This window comes from Somniosus microcephalus, chromosome 14 (genome assembly GCF_052327205.1).
Source record: "Somniosus microcephalus isolate GS21.2 chromosome 14, FLI_Smic_1.0, whole genome shotgun sequence".
Classification (NCBI taxonomy): domain Eukaryota; kingdom Metazoa; phylum Chordata; class Chondrichthyes; order Squaliformes; family Somniosidae; genus Somniosus; species Somniosus microcephalus.
This window is the reverse complement of record NC_141000.1, coordinates 102624453-102643331: the sequence shown is the minus strand read 5'-3', so window position 1 is coordinate 102643331 and position 18879 is coordinate 102624453. Positions and strand designations below refer to the sequence as shown.

Here is an 18879-nt window from a genome sequence, read left to right as displayed (position 1 = left end):
CTCATGGTCTTCATAGGTGGGTGACAGACTTGGCTGGGGTGGAATTGAGGGGAAGTGACCGAAAGCCCAGTTGACTAGATAGATTTTAAGGTGGTTTTGAAAGGTGAGACATATTAAAATGAAGGGTTTAGTGAGATTGATAGTTTGGGGGCCACCAAAAGTAGAGTGGAAGAAACGCACAGTGGAGCAGAGTTTTAAGAGTGGATGGCACAGTCAAGGACTTCACTTGCATCCTAATTGATGCCCTTTCACCAACTTGTGTGGTTAATTTGTAACCTAACTCTCAAACATCCAAAATATAACGAAATGACTTCTCTTCAAAAGCTGGTGTGGTGTTGCCTTCCTGTATTTAAAAGTCAGGAAAATATTCACAAAGTTTGACTTGTGCACCGGACTGCACAGTAATTAATACCTACCTTGATAAAACTGAGCGTAAAAAATCTTAACCTTTTCATTTTTATTTATAACGCACACAAATATGTTGCCTAATCCTAACAAAGAATATAAATGTGCTTTCCAAAGCCATTTAACAGTTTTAAAATCTATTTTGCACAGGTCCAAATTGCGGGTACGGATTTCTGAGCACACCCTCCTCTTGCTCCCATGCTTTTTGTTGCTACTCTCTGCGATATTCACCCTTTTCATGTGATGACTAATAAATTGAGGCATCTTCTGGAACCGGTTTGATGGACTGCGTCACTAACCATCAATGAGTGTCTGACTGTCTGTGCTACAGGATAAATATAAAAGATGAAATAGTGTTTAAAAGTGAGAGAGACGACTGGAATTGGTACTGCACAAACCCAAATGTTTCTGTTTACGCTTTGCCTCTTCTTACCTCGTGAATTATTCATGAGCTTTATAAAAAAAAAATGTAATAAGCATTTATTAGGTATTTAGCTATTTTTCCCACACTTCTATTCACATTGTGTTTCATGGTAGTTTTTGGATAGTAGGTTGAAGTTTATTCACATGCTGTAAAACCAGTTTGTTTCACAGTTTAAAGTAATCATGATCTCCATTGTGTGACTCCGATATTTGTTTCAAATCATTTTATATTTTAAAAAAATTAAAAGGAAACATTCTGCCTCTACCTGCCCACCTGAACAGAGAGGAAGTTACCAGCTAGTACTGTGAACAGCTGCTTGTACAGTCAACACGAGTTCTGCTCACTGGCACTTTAAACATTTAGAATTCTAATTTTAAACAGACGCATATTTCAAGTGCTGGAGGCAGAGCAGCAGGACTAGGGCCTGCGGGGAGAAGCAGAACATTGGGACGCGTTCACTTGTGAGGCAGTTGGGAAGAGAGCATCATCAGGGTTCTGTTTCATGCAAGTCAGACTATGTCCACTTTATTTGAGGCTCTCGGGTCACGTAAAACATACTGTATATAATATACCAGCTTTGCGGTATATTTTGTGAGAACATTGTATATTTTGATGAAATGAAGATTGTGGGAGTGTCTTGAGATTTTCAGAGCTATTCGCCATTTACTTTTAGGTAGCTGTTTAGTTTGCATCAGTGAATCTTGTGCTTCAGAAGTGAATCTTGTGCGTACTGTGCGCAGATTGGCTGCTGGGTTTGCCTACGTTTCAACAGTGACTCCACTTCAAAAGTACTTCATTGGCAGTCAAGTGCTTTGGGGCGTCCTGAGGACGTGAAAGGTGCTATATAAATGAATATTCTTCCAATGAAAGAGAAGAATGCAAGTGCTTGGGAATAAAATGTCACCCTTTTCACCCAAAGCCAACACCCAGGACTTTGAGTCAGGTTAGAAGGGTAAAATTCTCTACAATGATGCAGCAATCCCATGGCTCAATGCCAAGCTTGGCGCGTGAGTCACTGGTTATGTGGGTGTGACTGCCGGTTAGTGAAAAAATTATGACAAGTGCATTCATGCCCGGTGGAAGCTGAGCTTGTTTGATATCAAAATTCCTAGGAAAGAAGTAGATTCATATTGTTCGAGCTGACAAATCCAATGTTTATCTTGTAAAAAAATGAACCTGTCGAAGCTGTGACTGGGACCTAAATTTCCATCCGTTATTGGCCCTCTTTGAACGAGTCCTAAGGTGAAAAAGAGTTTTTTTTTTTAATAAAACATTTCAGTTGACTCAAATTTCCTTAATGCTAATATCCGGCACTCCTTTTGCAGAATTTCTCTTCTCCGCCCAAGAATGGAATTTTCTTTTGCTGGTGCCCCACAGTAACTGAAATTAATGCATTCTGGAATTATTTTCCTGTAAAAGCTATTTGTATAGTACGGACAATAATTTTATCCAAATCAAAGCACTTAGTATCTGAACAAGCACTTCCTAAGTGTTTGGAGCCTCATTGCAAGAACTCTGCTCATTTGTAGGGTATTTTCCTTTTTGGGAGGGTGTAACAACGTTGAGCACTTCTGTGTGCTCCAGTATCTGCTGGCTGTTGTGCAGCTTGTTTAAATACTGAAATATGCTTCATTTCCAGTGAAGAACAGGAAAAGCCTCTGTACTCTGTAAAGGTTAGTAATATCCTTCCCATGAGAACTGTGCACAGAACTTGCGATGGGGTCTGACCAATGCTACCTTCAGCAACGTTATAACCTCTCCGTGTGTACTCCGTCCCTTTGCCAATAAAACCCAATATCTTACTTAACATTTTCCACTGCAGCCAAACAGCAGTGTCTCCAAACTGCACTTCTGGTGTGAGCCATCTATTCTCTCCCATTGCAGTTAGCACCAAGTAAAGCACACTAAGTTGCCCGTGTCGTTTATGGATGGCTGAACATTGTTCCTGAGAATGCAGCTAATGACACATTTTATACTTTAGCATTAATATACAGTACTTTGTAAAGAGAGTTGAAATATTGTATACATTCATTCCCAGAGTTATTTTGATGATTAAACGCTCATTAAAAACGGTCTGATTAAGAACATATTTTTGTTTCATTTTCACCTTCAGAAGCTTGTAATTTTAACTCTTGGGGCAAAACTCAAATCAGAAGGCCTAGTAATAATTAGAATAATTGGGACCAGTTGAGTCCGAGAGAACAGAATAATCCAGGATGGCAGGAATGACGTATGAGGAGAGATTGGGTCGATTGGGCTTCTATTCGCTAGCGTTTAGAAGAATGAGAGGGGATCTCATTGAAACTTATAAAATTCTGGCAGGACTGGACAGACTGGATGCAGGAAGGATGTTCCCGATGGTCGGGGAGTCCAGAATCAGGGGTCACAGTCTAAGGATAAGGGGTAAGCCATTTAGGACAGAAATGAGGAGGAATTTCTTCACCCAGTGAGTGGTGAACCTGTGGAATTCTCTGCCACAGAAGGCAGTTGAGGCCAATTCATTAAATATATTCAAGAAGGAGTTGAATATATTTCTTGAGGCTAAAGGGATCAAGGGATATGGGGAGAAAGCAGGGACAGGGTACTGAATTTGGATGATCAGCCATGATCTCATTAAATGGCGGAGCGGGCTCGAGGGGCCGAATGGCCTACTCCTGCTCCTATCTTCTATGTTTCATTCAGACCAGCTATATTGTGGGTTCGGCCCCATCTTATTCAACAATGAAGTGGGGTAGGAGTTGCTGTTTGGAAAAGCAATAATAATTGATGTGTACCTTTTCTTTCAGTGAAACTCAAACTGAATTTGAAGGCCGAAGACTACGTTGAGGTCCAGCGAGAAGAGCACGGTCCCAACAGCAGCTTTAAGATGGCAGGATTCCTGGACAATTTCCGCTGGCCCGAATTTGAATGTATTGATTGGGGAGAAAGCAGAAATACTGTTGCTTCTATAGTTGCAGGGGTGTTGGTAAGTTCTGCGAATAAATTATATTTGTAAACCGGTGGTTATTTTTTTCAGTGCCTCACTTTGTAGATGTATTCAACATGACTATGTACTTTTTGAAAACTATAAATTATATGCTAGTGATTCATGAAACGGAGAAAGAGAAAATGAAAGATTCTCTTGACACCATTTATACACAGAAATTACAACAAGGTAATAGCCCATTGAGCACAACCAGTCCATGTCGATGTTTACATACCAGTCAAGCAAATCATCCTAATCATTTTTACCTACCCTGTTACTGGATGTATTTTTCATATGCAGTTGAGGTACTATTTGAGAGCCAGTGAAATGCATTTATAGTGAAAGGAACCTTATTATGAGGGTCCCATTAACTGTGAACACTACTAAACAACAACTTGTATTTATATAGTGCCTTTAATGTAGTAAAACGTCCCAAGGCGCTTCACAGGAGCGTAGTCCGATCCATATAAAGAGATACAGGAAACTCTCGATTTATCGGCACCTAAATAACCGGAAATCTCTGTTAACCGGCAAAATTCAGGAGTAGGTTCAGGTAAGTTTTACTTCATATTAGTGGCCGTTGCTGGATCTGTGGCCGTGTAATCGGGGTTCCTGTATCTGTTGCTATGCAACAGGGACGTCTGGATCTGTGGCCGGGGTTCCTGCACCTGTTGCCATGCAACAGGGACGCCTGGATCTGTGGCCGTGTACGGGGCTCTCGTACCTTTTACTATACCTCTCTGTAATCCGGACTTTTTGATAAACCGGCACCACGCCGGTCCCATCGGTGCCAGATAAAAAAAAAATCCTGTATTAGGGCAAATGACCAAAAGCTTGTTCAAAGCAATAAGTTTTAAGGAGCATCTTAAAGGAGGAAAGAGAGAGGTGGGGGGGGGGGGGTGATAATCAAAAGGGCTAGTGGAATGCTGGCCTTTATACCTAGAGGACTGGACTACAAGGGGGGTTGAAGTTATGCTGCAGCTGTGCAAAGCCCTGGTTAGACCACACCTGACTGAGAGCAGTTCTGGGAACCACCCTGTAGGAAGGATATATTGGCCTTGGAGGGAGTGCAGCGTAGGTTTACCAGAATAATACCTGGACTTCAAGGGTTAAGTTACGAGGAGAGATTATACAAATTAGAGTTGTATTCCCTAGTATTTAGAAGATTAATCAAATCAAATCAACTTTTATTGTCATTGTTAGTGCACAAGTGCAGTACAACGAAATGTAGGCTTGCGGCTCCCGAGAGTGTACATTTAGATTAAGACATTTAAACATTCAACATACATTTGGCTTGTAATACATAAACATAACCATAATAAAGTGCATTGGCAGATGTGCAGGCTTTAGAGTTTATTTGTGGAGTTCAGTAGGATGACAGCCCTGGGAAAGAAGCTGTTCCTAAATCTGGTCGTACGGGTGATTTGTTTGAAATTTTCAAGATAGTAAAGGGAACAGAGCGGGTAGATAGAGAGAAACTATTTCTGCTTGGTTGGGAAGTCTAGGACGAAGGGCCATTGTCTAAAAATTACAGCCAGACCTTTTCAGCAGTGAAATTAGGAAACACTTCTACACACAAAGGTGGTAGAAGTTTGGAACTCTCTTCCGCAAACGGCAATTGATGCTAGATCAATTGTTAATTTTAAATCGGAGATTGATAGATTTTTGTTAACCAATGGTATTAAGGAATATGGGCCAAAGGTGGGTATATGGAGTTAGATCGCAGATTAGCCATGATCTCATTGAATGGCTGAACAGGCTCGACGGGCTAAATGGCCTACTCCTGTTTCTGCGTTCCTAGTTCTAGACTCACCAGCCAGGGGAAACATCCTCCCAGCATCTACCCTGTCGAGCCCTGTAATAATTTTGTATGTTTCAATGAGATCACATCTCATTCTTCTAAATTCTAGTGAATCTAGCCTCCTCAATCTCTCCACATAGGACAATTTCCCCCCCCCCCCCCCCCCCCATATCCCAGGAATCAATCTGGTGAACCTTTGTTGCACTCTCTTTAAGGCAAGTATATCTTTCCTTGGTTAAGGAGACCAAAACTGCGCACTGTACTCCAGGTGTGGTCTCACCAAGGCCCTATATAATTGCAGTAAGACTTCTTTACTCTTATACTCCAACCCTTTTGTAATAAAGGCTAATATAACATTTGCGTTCCTAATTGCTTGCTGTACCTGCATGTTAACTTTCAGTGATTCTAGTGCAAGGGCATACAGGTCCCTCTGAATACCAACATTTCCCAATCTCTCCGTTTAAAAAATATTCTGCTTTTCTATTTTTCCTACCAAAGTGGATAACTTCACATTTCTCCACATTATATTCCATCAGCCATTTTCTTGCCCACTCACTTAACCTGTCTATATTACTTTGCAGCCTCTTGCATCCTCCTCACAACTTACTTTCCCACCTACCTTTGTATCGTCAGCAAACTTGGATACATTACACTCGGTCCCCTCATCAAATATAGATTGTAAATAGCTGAGGCCCAAGCACTAATCTTTGCGGTAGCCCACTAGTTACAGCCTGCCAACCCATTTATTCCTACTGTCTGCCTTCTGTCTGTTAACCAATCCTCAATCCATGCTATTTTATATTGCCCCCAATCCCATGAGCCCTAATTTTGTGTAATAACCTCCTGTGTGGCACTTTCTCGAATGCTTTCTGAAAATACAAATACACTACATCCAATGGTTCCCCCTTATCTATCCTGCTAGTTACAACCTCAAGAAACTCTTAACAGATTTGTCAAACATGATTTTCCTTTCATAAATCCATGTTGACTCTGCCCAATTATATTCTAAGTGACCTGTTACCATTAATAGAATCTAGCATTTTCCTGACAGCTGATGTCAGGCTAACTGGTCTATAGTTCCCTGTGTTTTCTCTCTCTCCTTTCTTGGAATAGCGGGGTTCCATTTGCTACCTTCCAATCCATGGGGACCATTTTAGAATCTAGGGAATTCTGCAAGATCAAAACCAATGCATCCATTATCTCTGCAACCACCTCTTTTAATACCATCAGGTCCAGGGGATTTGTCGGTTTTTAGTCCCATTAATTTCTGCAGTACTACAGGAAACTTTGTTATATCCGGCACCGACGGGACCGAGCTGTTGCCGATCTATCAAAACTGCCGGACACACCAGCGTTAATGTTGAAGCATACGGAGGTTTTCATCTCCGTATCTGACAACAAACACTGTTGCTTAGCAACAGCTTCTAAACAGTCGGCCCGTACCTTGGAAGCGTCTCTGTAGCTTAGCAACAGCTTCAGAGAGACTTTCCAGAGCCTGACTGTTGGGGGAAAAAAAAGCCACAAGAAGAAAAAAAACCTAACAAAACGGCTCCTGATTTCTGCCGGTAGATCGAGGTTTCCGGACATACAACCTCCGGATAAACCAAAGTCTCCTGTATTTCTTTACTAATACTACTTTCGTTAAGTTCCTTTATCTCACTAGACCCTTGGTTCCCCACTATTTCCAGAATGCTTTTAGTTTATTCTTCTATTTTCTCTCTCCATCGATTTCTTGGCCCTCCTTTGCTGAATTCTAAAATCCTCCCAATCTTCAGGCTTACTATTTTTTTGGTAACATTATAAGCCTCTTCCTTTAATCTAATACTATCTTTTAACTTCTCTTGTTAGCCGTATTTGGACCATTTTTCCTGTGGGTTTTTTTATTCCTTTAGGGAATGTATATTTGTTGTGAATTATGAATCATTTCTTTAAATGTTTGTCATTGCTTATCTACCATCATATCCTTTAATCTAGTTTCCCAACCTACCTTAGCCAACTCGCCTCTCCTAAATACGTAGTTTTCTATGTTCAGATTTAAGACCCTAGTTTCACACTTAAACTCAACATAAAGTTGTGAGGGGGATTTAGTTATATTATGGTTACTGCTCCCCAGGGACTCCTTTACAAGGTTATTAATTAACCCTGTCTCATTGCACAATACTAGATCTAAAATAGCCCGTTCCCTAGTTGGTTCCTCGATATACTGAGCTCAAACTATCTTGAAAGCATTCCATGAACTCGTCCTCTGCACTAATACTGCAAATTTGGTTTGCCCAATCTATATGAAAATTAAAGTCCCCCATGATTACTGTATTACCCTTGTTACACACACCTCTAATTTCCTACTATTAACTACTGCTGGGCGGCCTATGAACTACTCCCACCAGTGTTTTCTGCTTCCTGTTTCTTAGCTCCACCCAAAGTGATTCTGCATGTTTTTTTTCTAAGCGGATCCTTTCTGTCTGCTGTTTTGATCCCATCCTTTATTATCAGGGCTACCCCCCCCCCCCCCCTCCTTTTTCATTCTGCCTATCTCTTCTAAAAGTCAAGTATCCTGGAATATTTAATTCCCAACCTGGGCCACTCTGCAACTATGTCTCTGTAATGGTTATCAGATGAAACCCATTTATTTCTATCTGTGCTATTCATCTATTTTGCTGCGAATGCTTTGCACATTCAGATATAGTAGCATTAGCTTTAACTTTTTTCTATTTTTCCCCTGATGCCCTATTACCTTTTTTAAGCTTTCTGTCCCTGACCCTGAGAGGGTTATGCCATAGGGACCTACAACTGTATCACCGATAACTACTCCATTCCCCTCCTCCATCCAAACTAAAAATAAATACATTTCAGTTTTAAGGAAGTCTCTTTTTTTAATCAGGCTCCACTGTAAAGTTTTCCTTGAGTGTGTAAATTGGGTCATTGCAACTAGCAGCTCAATATAGAACAGGGATCTTTGGTCGTGTAGACACTGGTCTTTTATTCCCCTTACCCAGAGCATCTTGGAAGGGGAGGGTGAACAGCCAGTTGTCGTGGTGCATATAGGCACCAACGATATAGGTAAAAAGCGGGATGAGGTCCTAAAAGCGGAGTATAGGGAGTTAGGAGATAAATTAAAAAAACAGGACCTCAAAGGTAGTAATCTCAGGATTGCTACCAGTGCCACGTGCTAGTCAGAGTAGAAATAGAAGGATACTTCAGATGAATACATGGCTAGAGGAATGGTGCCAGGGGGAGGGATTCAAGTTCCTGGGACATTGGAACCGGTTCTGGGGAAGGTGGGACCAGTTCAAACCGGACGGTTTGCACCTGGGCAGGGCTGGAACCAATGTCCTAGGGGGAGTATTTGCTAGTGCTGTGGGGGAGGGTTTAAACTAAAATGGCAGGGGGTTGGGAACCTAAGCAGGGAGACAGAGGAAAGGGAAACCAGGATAAAAGCAAAAGATAGGAAGGAGAAAAACAAAAGTGGCAGTCAGAGAAATCAACGGTTTAAATCAAACATGGCCACAGTAAATACTAGGTCTAAGAGTGTTAAAAAAACAAGCCTGAAGGCTTTGTGTCTTAATGCGAGGAGCATTTGTAATAAGGTGGATGAATTGGCTGCGCAAATAGAAGTAAACAAATACGATTTGGTTGGGATTACGGAAACGTGGCTCAAGGAAGGCCAGGACTGGGAACTCAACATCCAGGGGTATTCAATATTCAGGAAAGATAGGCAAAAAGGAAAGGGAGGTGGGGTAGCATTACCGGTTAAAGAAGGGATTAACACAATTGTAATGAAGGATATTAGCTCTGATGAGGTGGAATCTGTATGGGTAGAATTGAGAAATACTAAGGGGAAAAAAACGTTAGTGGGAGTGGTTTATAGACCTCCAAACAGTAAGGCGGAGGTTGGGGATGGCATTAAAAGAGAAATTAAAGAAGCGTGCAATAAGGGCACAGCAGTCATCATGGGTGACTTTAATCTACATATAGATTGGGCCAACCAAATGAGTAACAATACTGTGGAGGAGGAATTCCTGGAGTGTTTACGGGATGGTTTCCTGGACCAATATGTCGAGGAACCAACCAGAGATCAGGCCATCTTAGACTGGGTATTATGTAACGAGAGAGGATTAATTAGCAATCTTGTTGTAAGAGGCCCCTTGGGTCGGAGCGATCATAATATGATCGAATTCTTCATTAAGATGGAGAATGAAGTAGTTGACTCGGAGACTAGGGTCCTCAATTTAAATAAAGGAAACTATGATGGTCTGAGGAGCGAGTTGGGTAGGATTGATTGGGGAATGGCACTCAAAGGGTTGACGGTGGATAGGCAATGGCAAACATTCAAAGACCAAATGGATGAACTACAGAATTTGTTCATCCCAGTTTGGCATAAAAATAAAACAAAAAAGGTGACCCAACCGTGGCTAACAAGGGAAATTAGGGATAGCATAAGGTCCAAGGAGAGGGCATATAAATTGGCCAGAAAAAGCAATAATCCTGAGGATTGGGAGCAGTTTAGGATTCAACAAAGGAGGACAAAGGGATTAATTAAGAAAGGGAAAATAAAATATGAGAGTAAGCTTGCAGAGAACATAAAAACTGACTGTAAAAGCTTTTATAGATATGTGAAGAGAAAAAGATTGGTGAAGTCAAGCGTAGATCCCTTGCAGTCAGAATCGGGGGAATTTATCATGGGGAACCAAGAAATGGCAGACCAACTAAATACATATTTTGGTTCTGTCTTCACAAAGGAGGACACAAATAATCTCCCAGAGATGCCGGGGAATATAGGGTCTGATGAAAGGGTGGAACTGAAAGAAATCAGTATTTGTAGGGAAATGGTGTTAGGAAAATTGATGGGACTGAAGGCCGATAAATCCCCAGGGCCTGATAATCTACATCCCAGGGTACTTAAGGAAGTGGCCCTAGAAATAGTAGATGCATTGCTGGTCATCTTCCAGAACTCGATAGACTCTGCAACGGTACCCATGGATTGGCGGGTAGCTAATGTTACCCCACTATTCAAAAAAGGTGGTAGAGAAAAGGCGGGGAATTATAGACCGGTAAGCTTGACATCGGTAGTGGGGAAAATGCTAGAGTCCATTATAAAAGATGTAATAGCAGAGCACTTGGAAAGCAGTGACTGGATCGGACAAAGTCAACATGGATTTACAAAAGGTAAATCATGCTTGACTAATCTACTGGAATTTTTTGAGGATGTAACTGGTAAAATAGATAAGGGAGAACCAGTGGATGTGGTGTATTTGGACTTTCAGAAGGCTTTCGATAAGGTCCCATATAAGAGATTAGCGTGCAAAATTAAGGCACATGGGATTGGGGGCAAGGTATTGACTTGGATAGAGAACTGGTTGGCGGACAGAAAGCAAAGAGTTGGAATAAACGGGTCGTTTTCCGAGTGGCAGGCAGTGACTAGTGGGGTACCGCAAGGATCGGTCCTAGGACACCAGCTGTTCACAATATATATTAATGATCTGGACAAGGGAATTGGATGTAATATCTCCAAATTTGCAGACGACACAAAGCTGGGGGGGAGGGTATGCTGTGAGGAGGATGTCATGAAACTCCACCACGATTTGGACAGGTTGGGTGATTGGGCAGAAACATGGCAAATGCACTATAATGTGGATAAATGTGAGGTTACCCACTTTGGTGGCAAAAACAGGAAGGCAGATTATTATTTGAATGGCAATAGATTGGGAGAAGGGGAAGTGCAAAGAGACCTGGGTGTTCTTGTACACCAGTCGTTGAAGGTAAGCATGCAGGTGCAGCAGGCGGTTAAGAAGGCAAATGGTATGTTGGCCTTCGTAGCAAGAGGGTTCGAGTACAAGAACAAGGATGTCTTGCTGCAGTTGTACAGGGCCTTGGTGAGACCACACCTTGAGTATTGTGTGCAGTTTTGGTCGCCTTACCTGAGGAAGGACGTTCTTGCCATGGAAGGAGTGCAGCGAAGATTCACCAGGCTGATACCTGGGATGGCAGGAATGACGTATGAGGAGAGATTGTGTCGATTGGGCTTATACTCACTGGAGTTTAGAAGATTGAGAGGGGATCTCATCGAAACCTATAAAATTCTGTCAGGCCTGGACAGACTAGATGCAGGAAGGATGTTTCTGATGGCCGGGGAGTCCAGAACCAGGGGTCATAGTCTAAGGATAAGGGGTAAGCCATTTAGGACTGAAATGAGGAGGAATTTCTTCACCCAGAGAGTGGTGAACCAGTGGAATTCTCTGCCACAGAGGGCGGTGGAGGCCAGTTCATTAAGTATATTCAAGAAAGAGTTGGATATATTTCTTAAGGCTAAAGGGATATGGGGAGAAGGCAGGGACCGGGTACTGAATTTGGATGATCAGCCATGATCTCATTGAATGGCGGAGCAGGCTCGAAGGGCCGAATGGCCTACTCCTGCTCCTATCTTCTATGTATCTATGTATGTACCCACCCCCCATCAACAGCATCATTCACCACACTGTACTAGTCTCTAACCCATACAGAGGTGTCACAACTTTAGATACTGCAATTGATATAAGCCGTGATATTTTGATCCTGATCTCGTCCTTGGCAGTTCTTCTAGGGGCTAAGAAATATATTTTTACCATGCTGGTTGAAGGATTAATTGCATTGTATTAGAAAGTTAACATTCCCTCAAATATATCTCTGGCATGAAGAGGTTTTCTAATCATTTAGTCTGAAAATTAAACTTGTTTCATTAGATTTGGAAGTGTATGGAAAGCACCTGGGAGTGTGGAAAAAAAAATAACTGATGGGCAGCCCACAGTACAATCATGGTGCAAGGGGCTGTTCAGATGTATTGCGAAGGGACGAGCCTAAATGGCTGTATGCACAGAATGTAACTGCAAAGAGGTTAGGCATACTCAACTGGGATTTAAGGTATTGAGAATTGATATGTAATAAAGTTAAAGTAATTCATTATTCTTTGTGTGTATGTTCATATGCTTGTTACCCCATTTGAAAATCAATTATAGTTTTAACAAGAAAAAAAACCCATGTTAATATTAGCCTATGGACTAAGGGACCAAAATACATACGTGTACATGAAGACAGGATACTTTTTGTGAGACAGACCTGCCTTGAGATCGTGTTACTCCTTGAGCCTCTAATATAGTGGCTTGTTCAGCTTGTGTTGTAGCACCTGTTTAAACCTTTGGGTGGCAGTATACTAAAACTGTGTTCAATAGCGTAGAATAAAGGAAAGAAAACTGCCTGGCTTTATAGGGAGAGAATAAACGTAGCTTGAAAGGCGGTAGAATTTTTTTTTTAAATGCAAATAGAATGAAATAGATTTTTTTTTTTAATTAAAGAAAATAATTGGAGATAGAAAGAAAAATCTGAGAATGCTGGAAATTTGAAATTAGAAACAGAAAATGCCAGAAAACCACCAATCTCGAGCAGAAACGCTTCTGTTTCCTGATGCTACTGGACCTGTTGCGTATTTCTAGCACACTTTCTGTTTTTACTTTGAGGAAAGTAAATGCCTATGTCCAGAAAACCATTAGAAAATTGGTGCTGCTCGTGACCCTGGGATGCTAAAGTCCACAACCAATAAATTACAATAGACGCTCGCCTCGCCCGAAGGTTAACCGAGAATTATTTTTAAGTCACTATACAATGATACTTCATGCCTGTCTATTTTCTGGAATTTGTAATTCGAATATCAAGTACGCTAGACTTGATGTGATCGTTTTTATTATAAGTTAGGTTAAGCAGGGAAATTATGGCGATGGCCAGATTCATTCTTTTTATTTCCTTATGACCATAGGTTTGCAAAGATTCTTGTAAAATTGGTTGAAAAAAGAAATCACTTTAGAAATTTATTCCATTTATATGCAAGTGATTTGGTCTAGAAGAGTGAAATCGAACAAACAATCCCTTTAGAAATGAGGTGAAAGGAGCGAGCAACTCTAACTTCTAGTTGTGGGATGCATTAGCTAGATTAAGAATTTCATTGTCCACTACAAATGGCCAATAGATGGAGCCAGAAGATTGCCAAATAATGATTTTTTTTTCTTTTTTCACTCGTTCAAGGGATGTGGGCATCACTGGCAAGGCCAGCATTTATTGCCCGTCCCTAGTTGCCCTTGAGAAGGTGGTGGTGATCCGCCGCCTTGAATCACTGCAGTCTGTGTGGTGAAGGTACTCCCACAGTGCTGTTAGGGAGGGAGTTCCAGGATTTTGACCCAGCGACGATGAAGGAACGGCGATATATTTCCAAGTCAGGATGGTGTGTGACTTGGAGGGGAATTTGCAAGTGGTGGTGTTCCCATGGGCTTGCTGGCCTTGTCTTTTCTAGGTGGTAGAGATCGCGGGTTTGGGAGGTGCTGTCGAAAAGCCTTGGCGAGTTGCTGCAGTGCAACTTGTAGATGGTACACACTGCAGTCACGGTGCGCCGGTGGTGGAGGGAGTGAATGTTTAAGGTGGTGGATGGGGTGCCAGCCAAGCGGGCTGTTTTGTTCTGGATGGCATTGAGCTTCCTGAGTGTTGTTGGAGCTGCACTCATCCAGGCAAGTGGAGAGTATTCCATCACACTCCTTACTTGTGCCTTGCAGGTGGTGGAAAGGCTTTGGGGTGTCGGGAGGTGAGGCACTCGCCGCAGAATACCTAGCCTCTGACCTGCTCTTGTAGCTACAGTATTTATGTGGCTGGTCCAGTTAAGTTGCTGATGAATGGTCATAGTCATAACGGCACAGATGGAGGCCATTCGGCCCATCGTGTTTGTGCCAGCTCTGCAGAGCAATCGAGTCAGTCCCATTCCCCGCTCCATCCCCGTAGCCCTAGTGACTCCCCTTACCCCCCACCCCCAGGATGTTGATGGTGGGGGATTTTTTTTAAATTCATTTATGGGATGTGAGCATCACTGGCCAGGCCAGCTTTTATTGCCCATCCCTAATTGCCCTCGAGAAGGTGGTGAGCCGCCTTCTTGAACCGCTGCAGTCAGTGTGGTGAAGATACTCCCACAGAGCTGTTAGGGAGGGGGTTCCAGGATTTTGATCCAGTGACGATGAAGGAACGGCGATATATTTCCAAGTCAGGATGGTGTTTGACTTGGAGGGGAACTTGCAAGTGGTGGTGTTCCCATGGGCTTGCTGCCCTTGTCCTTCTAGGTGATGGAGGTTGCAAGTTTGGGAGGTGCTGTCGAAAAAGCCTTGGTGAGTTGCTGCATTGCATCTTGTAGATGGTACACACTGTAGCCACGGTGCGCTGGTGGTGGATGGGGTGCCAGTCAAGCGGGCTGTTTTCTGGATGGCATCGAGCTTCTTGAGTGTTGTTGGAGCTGCACTCATCCAGGCAAGTGGAGAGTATTCCATCACACTCCTTACTTGTGCCTCGTAGATGCTGGAAAGGCTTTGGGGAGTCAGGAGGTGAGACACTTGCCGCAGAATACCTAGCCTCTGACCTACTCTTGTTGCCACAGTATTTCTGTGGCTTGTCCAGTTAAGTTTCTGGTCAATGGTGACCCCCCCAAGATGTTGATGTTGGTGGGGCATTCGGTGATGGTAATGCCATTGAATGTCAAGGGGCGGTGGTTAGACTCTCGCTTGTTGGCGATAGTCATTGCCTGGCACTTCTGTGGCGCGATTGTTACCTGCCACTTATTAGCCCAAGCCTGAACGTCGTCCAGGTCTTGTTGCATGCAGGCACGGACTGCTTCATTATCTGAGGAGTTGCAACTGAAACTGAACACTGTACAGTCATCACTGAACATCCCCACTTCTGACCTTATGATGGAGATAAAGCCATTGATGAAGTAGCTGAAGATGTTTGGGCCTAGGACCCTGCCCTGAGGAACTCCTGCAGCGATGTCCTGGGGCTGAGATGATTGGCCTCCAACCACCACAACCATCTTCCTTTGTGCTAGGTATGACTCCAGCCAGTGGAGAGTTCTCCCCTTGAATCCCATTGACTTCAATTTTGCGAGGGCTCCTTGATGCCACACTTGGTCACATGCTGCCTTGATGTCAAGGACAGTCATTCTCACCTCACCTGAAATTCAGCTCCTTTGTCCATGTTTGGGCCAAGGCTATAATGAGTCTGGAGCCAAGTGGTCCTGGTGGAATGCAAACTGAGCATCGGTGAGCAGGTTATTGGGGAGTAAGTGTCGCTTACCAGACAGTAATTGGCTGGATTGGATTTGTCCTGCTTTTTGTGGACTGGACATACCTGGGCAATTTTCCACATTGTCTGGTAGATGCCAGTGTTGTAGCTTTACCGGAACAGCTTGGCTAGAGGCGCGGCTAGTTCTGGAGCGCAAGTCTTCAGCACTACGGCCGGGATTTTGTCAGGGCCCATAGCCTTTGCTATATCCAGTGCGTTCATCTGTTTCCTGATATCACGTGGAGTGAATGGAATTGGCTGAAGACTGACTTCTATGATGGTGGGGACCTCTGGAGGAGGCTGGGATGGATCATCCACTTGGCACTTCTAGCTGAAGATGGTTGCGAATGCTTCAGCCTTGTCTTTTGCACTTGCGTGCTGGTCTCCCCCATCATCGAGGATGGGGATGTTCATGGACCTCTTCCTCCCGTTAATTGTCCACGACCATTCACGACTGGATGTGGCAGGACTGCAGAGCTTTGATCTGATTCATTGGTTGTGGGATTGCTTAGCTCTGTCTGTAGCATGCTGTTTCTGCTGTTTAGCCTGTACGTACTCTTGTGTTGTAGCTTCACCAGGTTGGCAATTCATTTTTTTGGTACGCCTGGCGCTTCTCCTGGCATGCTCTTGTACACTCCTCCATGCTTAGGCAGTCCCTCGGAACCGAGGATGACTTGCTTCCACATTAAAAATGAGTTCGCAGGTGACTGATGAGTCCAATGCGGGACATACAGACTCTGTCACAGGTGGAGCAGACGGTGGTAATGGCAGAGTGAGGGATATGCCGGGCCATGAGGTTACAGACTGTGGTGAAATAAAATTCTGCTGCTGCTGATGGCCCACAGCACCTCATGGATGCCCAGCTTTGAGCTGCTAGACTGTTTGAATCTATCCTATTTAGCACAGTGGTAGTGCCACACAACATGGAGTGTGTCCACAGTGTGAAAACGGAACTTAGTCTCCACAATGACTGTGCAGTGGTCACTGCTACCAATGCTGTCATGGACCGATGCATCTACGACAGACAAATGGTCAAGTAGGTTTTCCCAAAGCACTTTACAGCAAATGAAGATACTTTTGAAGTGTAGTCACTGTTGTAATGTAGGAAACACAGCAGCCAGTTTGCGGACAGCAAGCTCCCACAAACAGCAATGTGATAATGACAAGATAATCTGTTTCAGTGATGTTGATTGAGGGATAAATATTGGCCAGGACACCGGGGATAACTCCCCTGCTCTTCTTCGAAATGGTGTCATGTGATCTTTTACATCCACTTGTATCCTGTATTCTGTTAGGGGTCAATTTTCCAGATTTGAGAATTGTACAGAATATTTTATTTTCTACCTTATTTTAGTCCTGTTGTTAAATCACATGCTGCACTTCGGTGTTTACCAATAATTCCTGTTCCTTTGAACGTATTTTCAAAAAATAGTTTCCTAAAATATTAAAAGCCATGCTGTACGTGTAGTTGTGTTTTGGTATAAATCTATAACTAAAACAAAATCAAAGCATGACTTTCCAGGATTGATTCAGCGTTTCCATTGAGCTGTTGCAACTTGTGGGATTACTAAAGGAAACCTGGATTTTTTTTTTTTTTTTCTTCTGACACTCCCTCCTCCCTGGCCCCAATTTCAGGTATTGCACTATACTTATAACAAACCCAGTTTGCCCAGACAATTGGGTAAACTGGACAAATGATATCTGCTAGAAACAAACACATTAACTTGTTAAAAAAAATTATGATTGATTCACACAAGATAATCACTTTGGGCAAACTCTGCACTGTGCCCTTCTATTGGGCAAGTATCCTAAGCAGTCCTTTGCTCTGAAGTTACATTTTAGGATTCTAGCTTAATGCATTAATTTGAAATTCCCCTCTGCTATTTTAGTTAAGATGTTAACCCATTTATTTTAAGTATAGGTCAACGCCTGTGTCCATAAAGAACATTTGGATTCTTGGGTGATACCACAACCATTGTTGCTAAGTACTGCTGAAGCGGCAGTTTTTGAAGTTGTACGGTGGTTTCTCAGTTTATACTTCTGGGCCTCGTGCTGCTTTGAGTTTTTCACTCTGGAGCTTGTCACCCTGGTGCTCTGCACTCTTTCAGCTGTAGTGACCATTTATCTCTTTGTAAATGATTCCTCAATGTTTCAAATTAGATGTAGTGATACCTTAAGACATTCAGTTATACTTTCCCCACATCATCCATGACCAAGAGATGTTAGCTAGCTTCTCATTCAATCCTCATTAAATTCTGTTCCACATTTGGTCTATTAGGCATGCCAGAGTAGCCAAGAGTGACCGTCTTTCTTTTTTAAATAACTTTTCGCCCTCTTCCACATGGAACTGTCTGTCACTATTTTGATGGCATGGTTGAACTTGAACTTGGGAATTCACTTTGTAGGTAGCACATACTTTTTTCTCTCCCCCACCCCCATAACTCAAAAAAAAAAAAAAAATGTAGTGGAGGAATTGGAAAAAATAGTTGGGTATTTGAGGAAGGAGGAGAAACCATTGAAGGTCCTTTTTAAGCTGGCGAGTTTGGGTCAGAAAATAGTTTCAGGGTCAATAAATTTGCCCATTGCATTATAATTGGCTAATATACATTTCCTAAGTTCTGTGTCTTAGGAAATGGTTTGATAGTGTTACAGTAACTCTTACCATCTGTTGCAATAAAATCTGTCTAGACATTGCAGTGCACCTTGTAGTTGGGCTGGAGTTAACTAATTTAAACATAACAGTTGTGCAATTCCCTTAGGCCTTGCTTATTACTTTGCACAAGTCCATTGTTGCCAGTTATATGCTTAGTCACTGAGCTATTCAGAAAGAAAAAAGACTTAATTATTACTGTGGTGTATGCGCCGGGTTGTAGCTGATTCTCGGAATTCCATTATCTGACTGGATAGCCATAAACGTAATGTGTGCTTAACATGATCTATTGTTGTATGTCCCTTATGAAATTCCATTACACTCTCACAATGATGGGTATCATTGTGTTAACAGAAAAGAGGAAGTAGCATTACAGTAAGTGTAGTGTTCTGACTGTAAATAACTAAAATTATAAGGAAGCTTGGCTAATTTTGATTTGGTAAGATGTTGATGTTATTTTTACTTTGCAAGATAAATGCAGATGAGGAAGGCTATTTACCCCATCTTAGTTCATC

At 42.5% G+C, this 18879-nt stretch overlaps 1 protein-coding gene across 2 annotated transcripts in view; it reads left to right on the top strand.

Moving 5' to 3' along the window:
- The window catches only part of LOC147107781 (transmembrane protein 50B), a 93390-nt gene that overhangs the window by 35202 nt on the left and 39309 nt on the right, over positions 1 to 18879 (top strand). For both annotated transcript variants that reach the window (XM_086007084.1, XM_086007085.1), the window contains exon 2: positions 3616 to 3794. In XM_086007084.1, the coding sequence (XP_085863210.1) occupies positions 3696 to 3794 (99 nt within the window). In that variant the 5' untranslated portion in view covers positions 3616 to 3695. The remainder of the gene's footprint in view (positions 1 to 3615; positions 3795 to 18879) is intronic.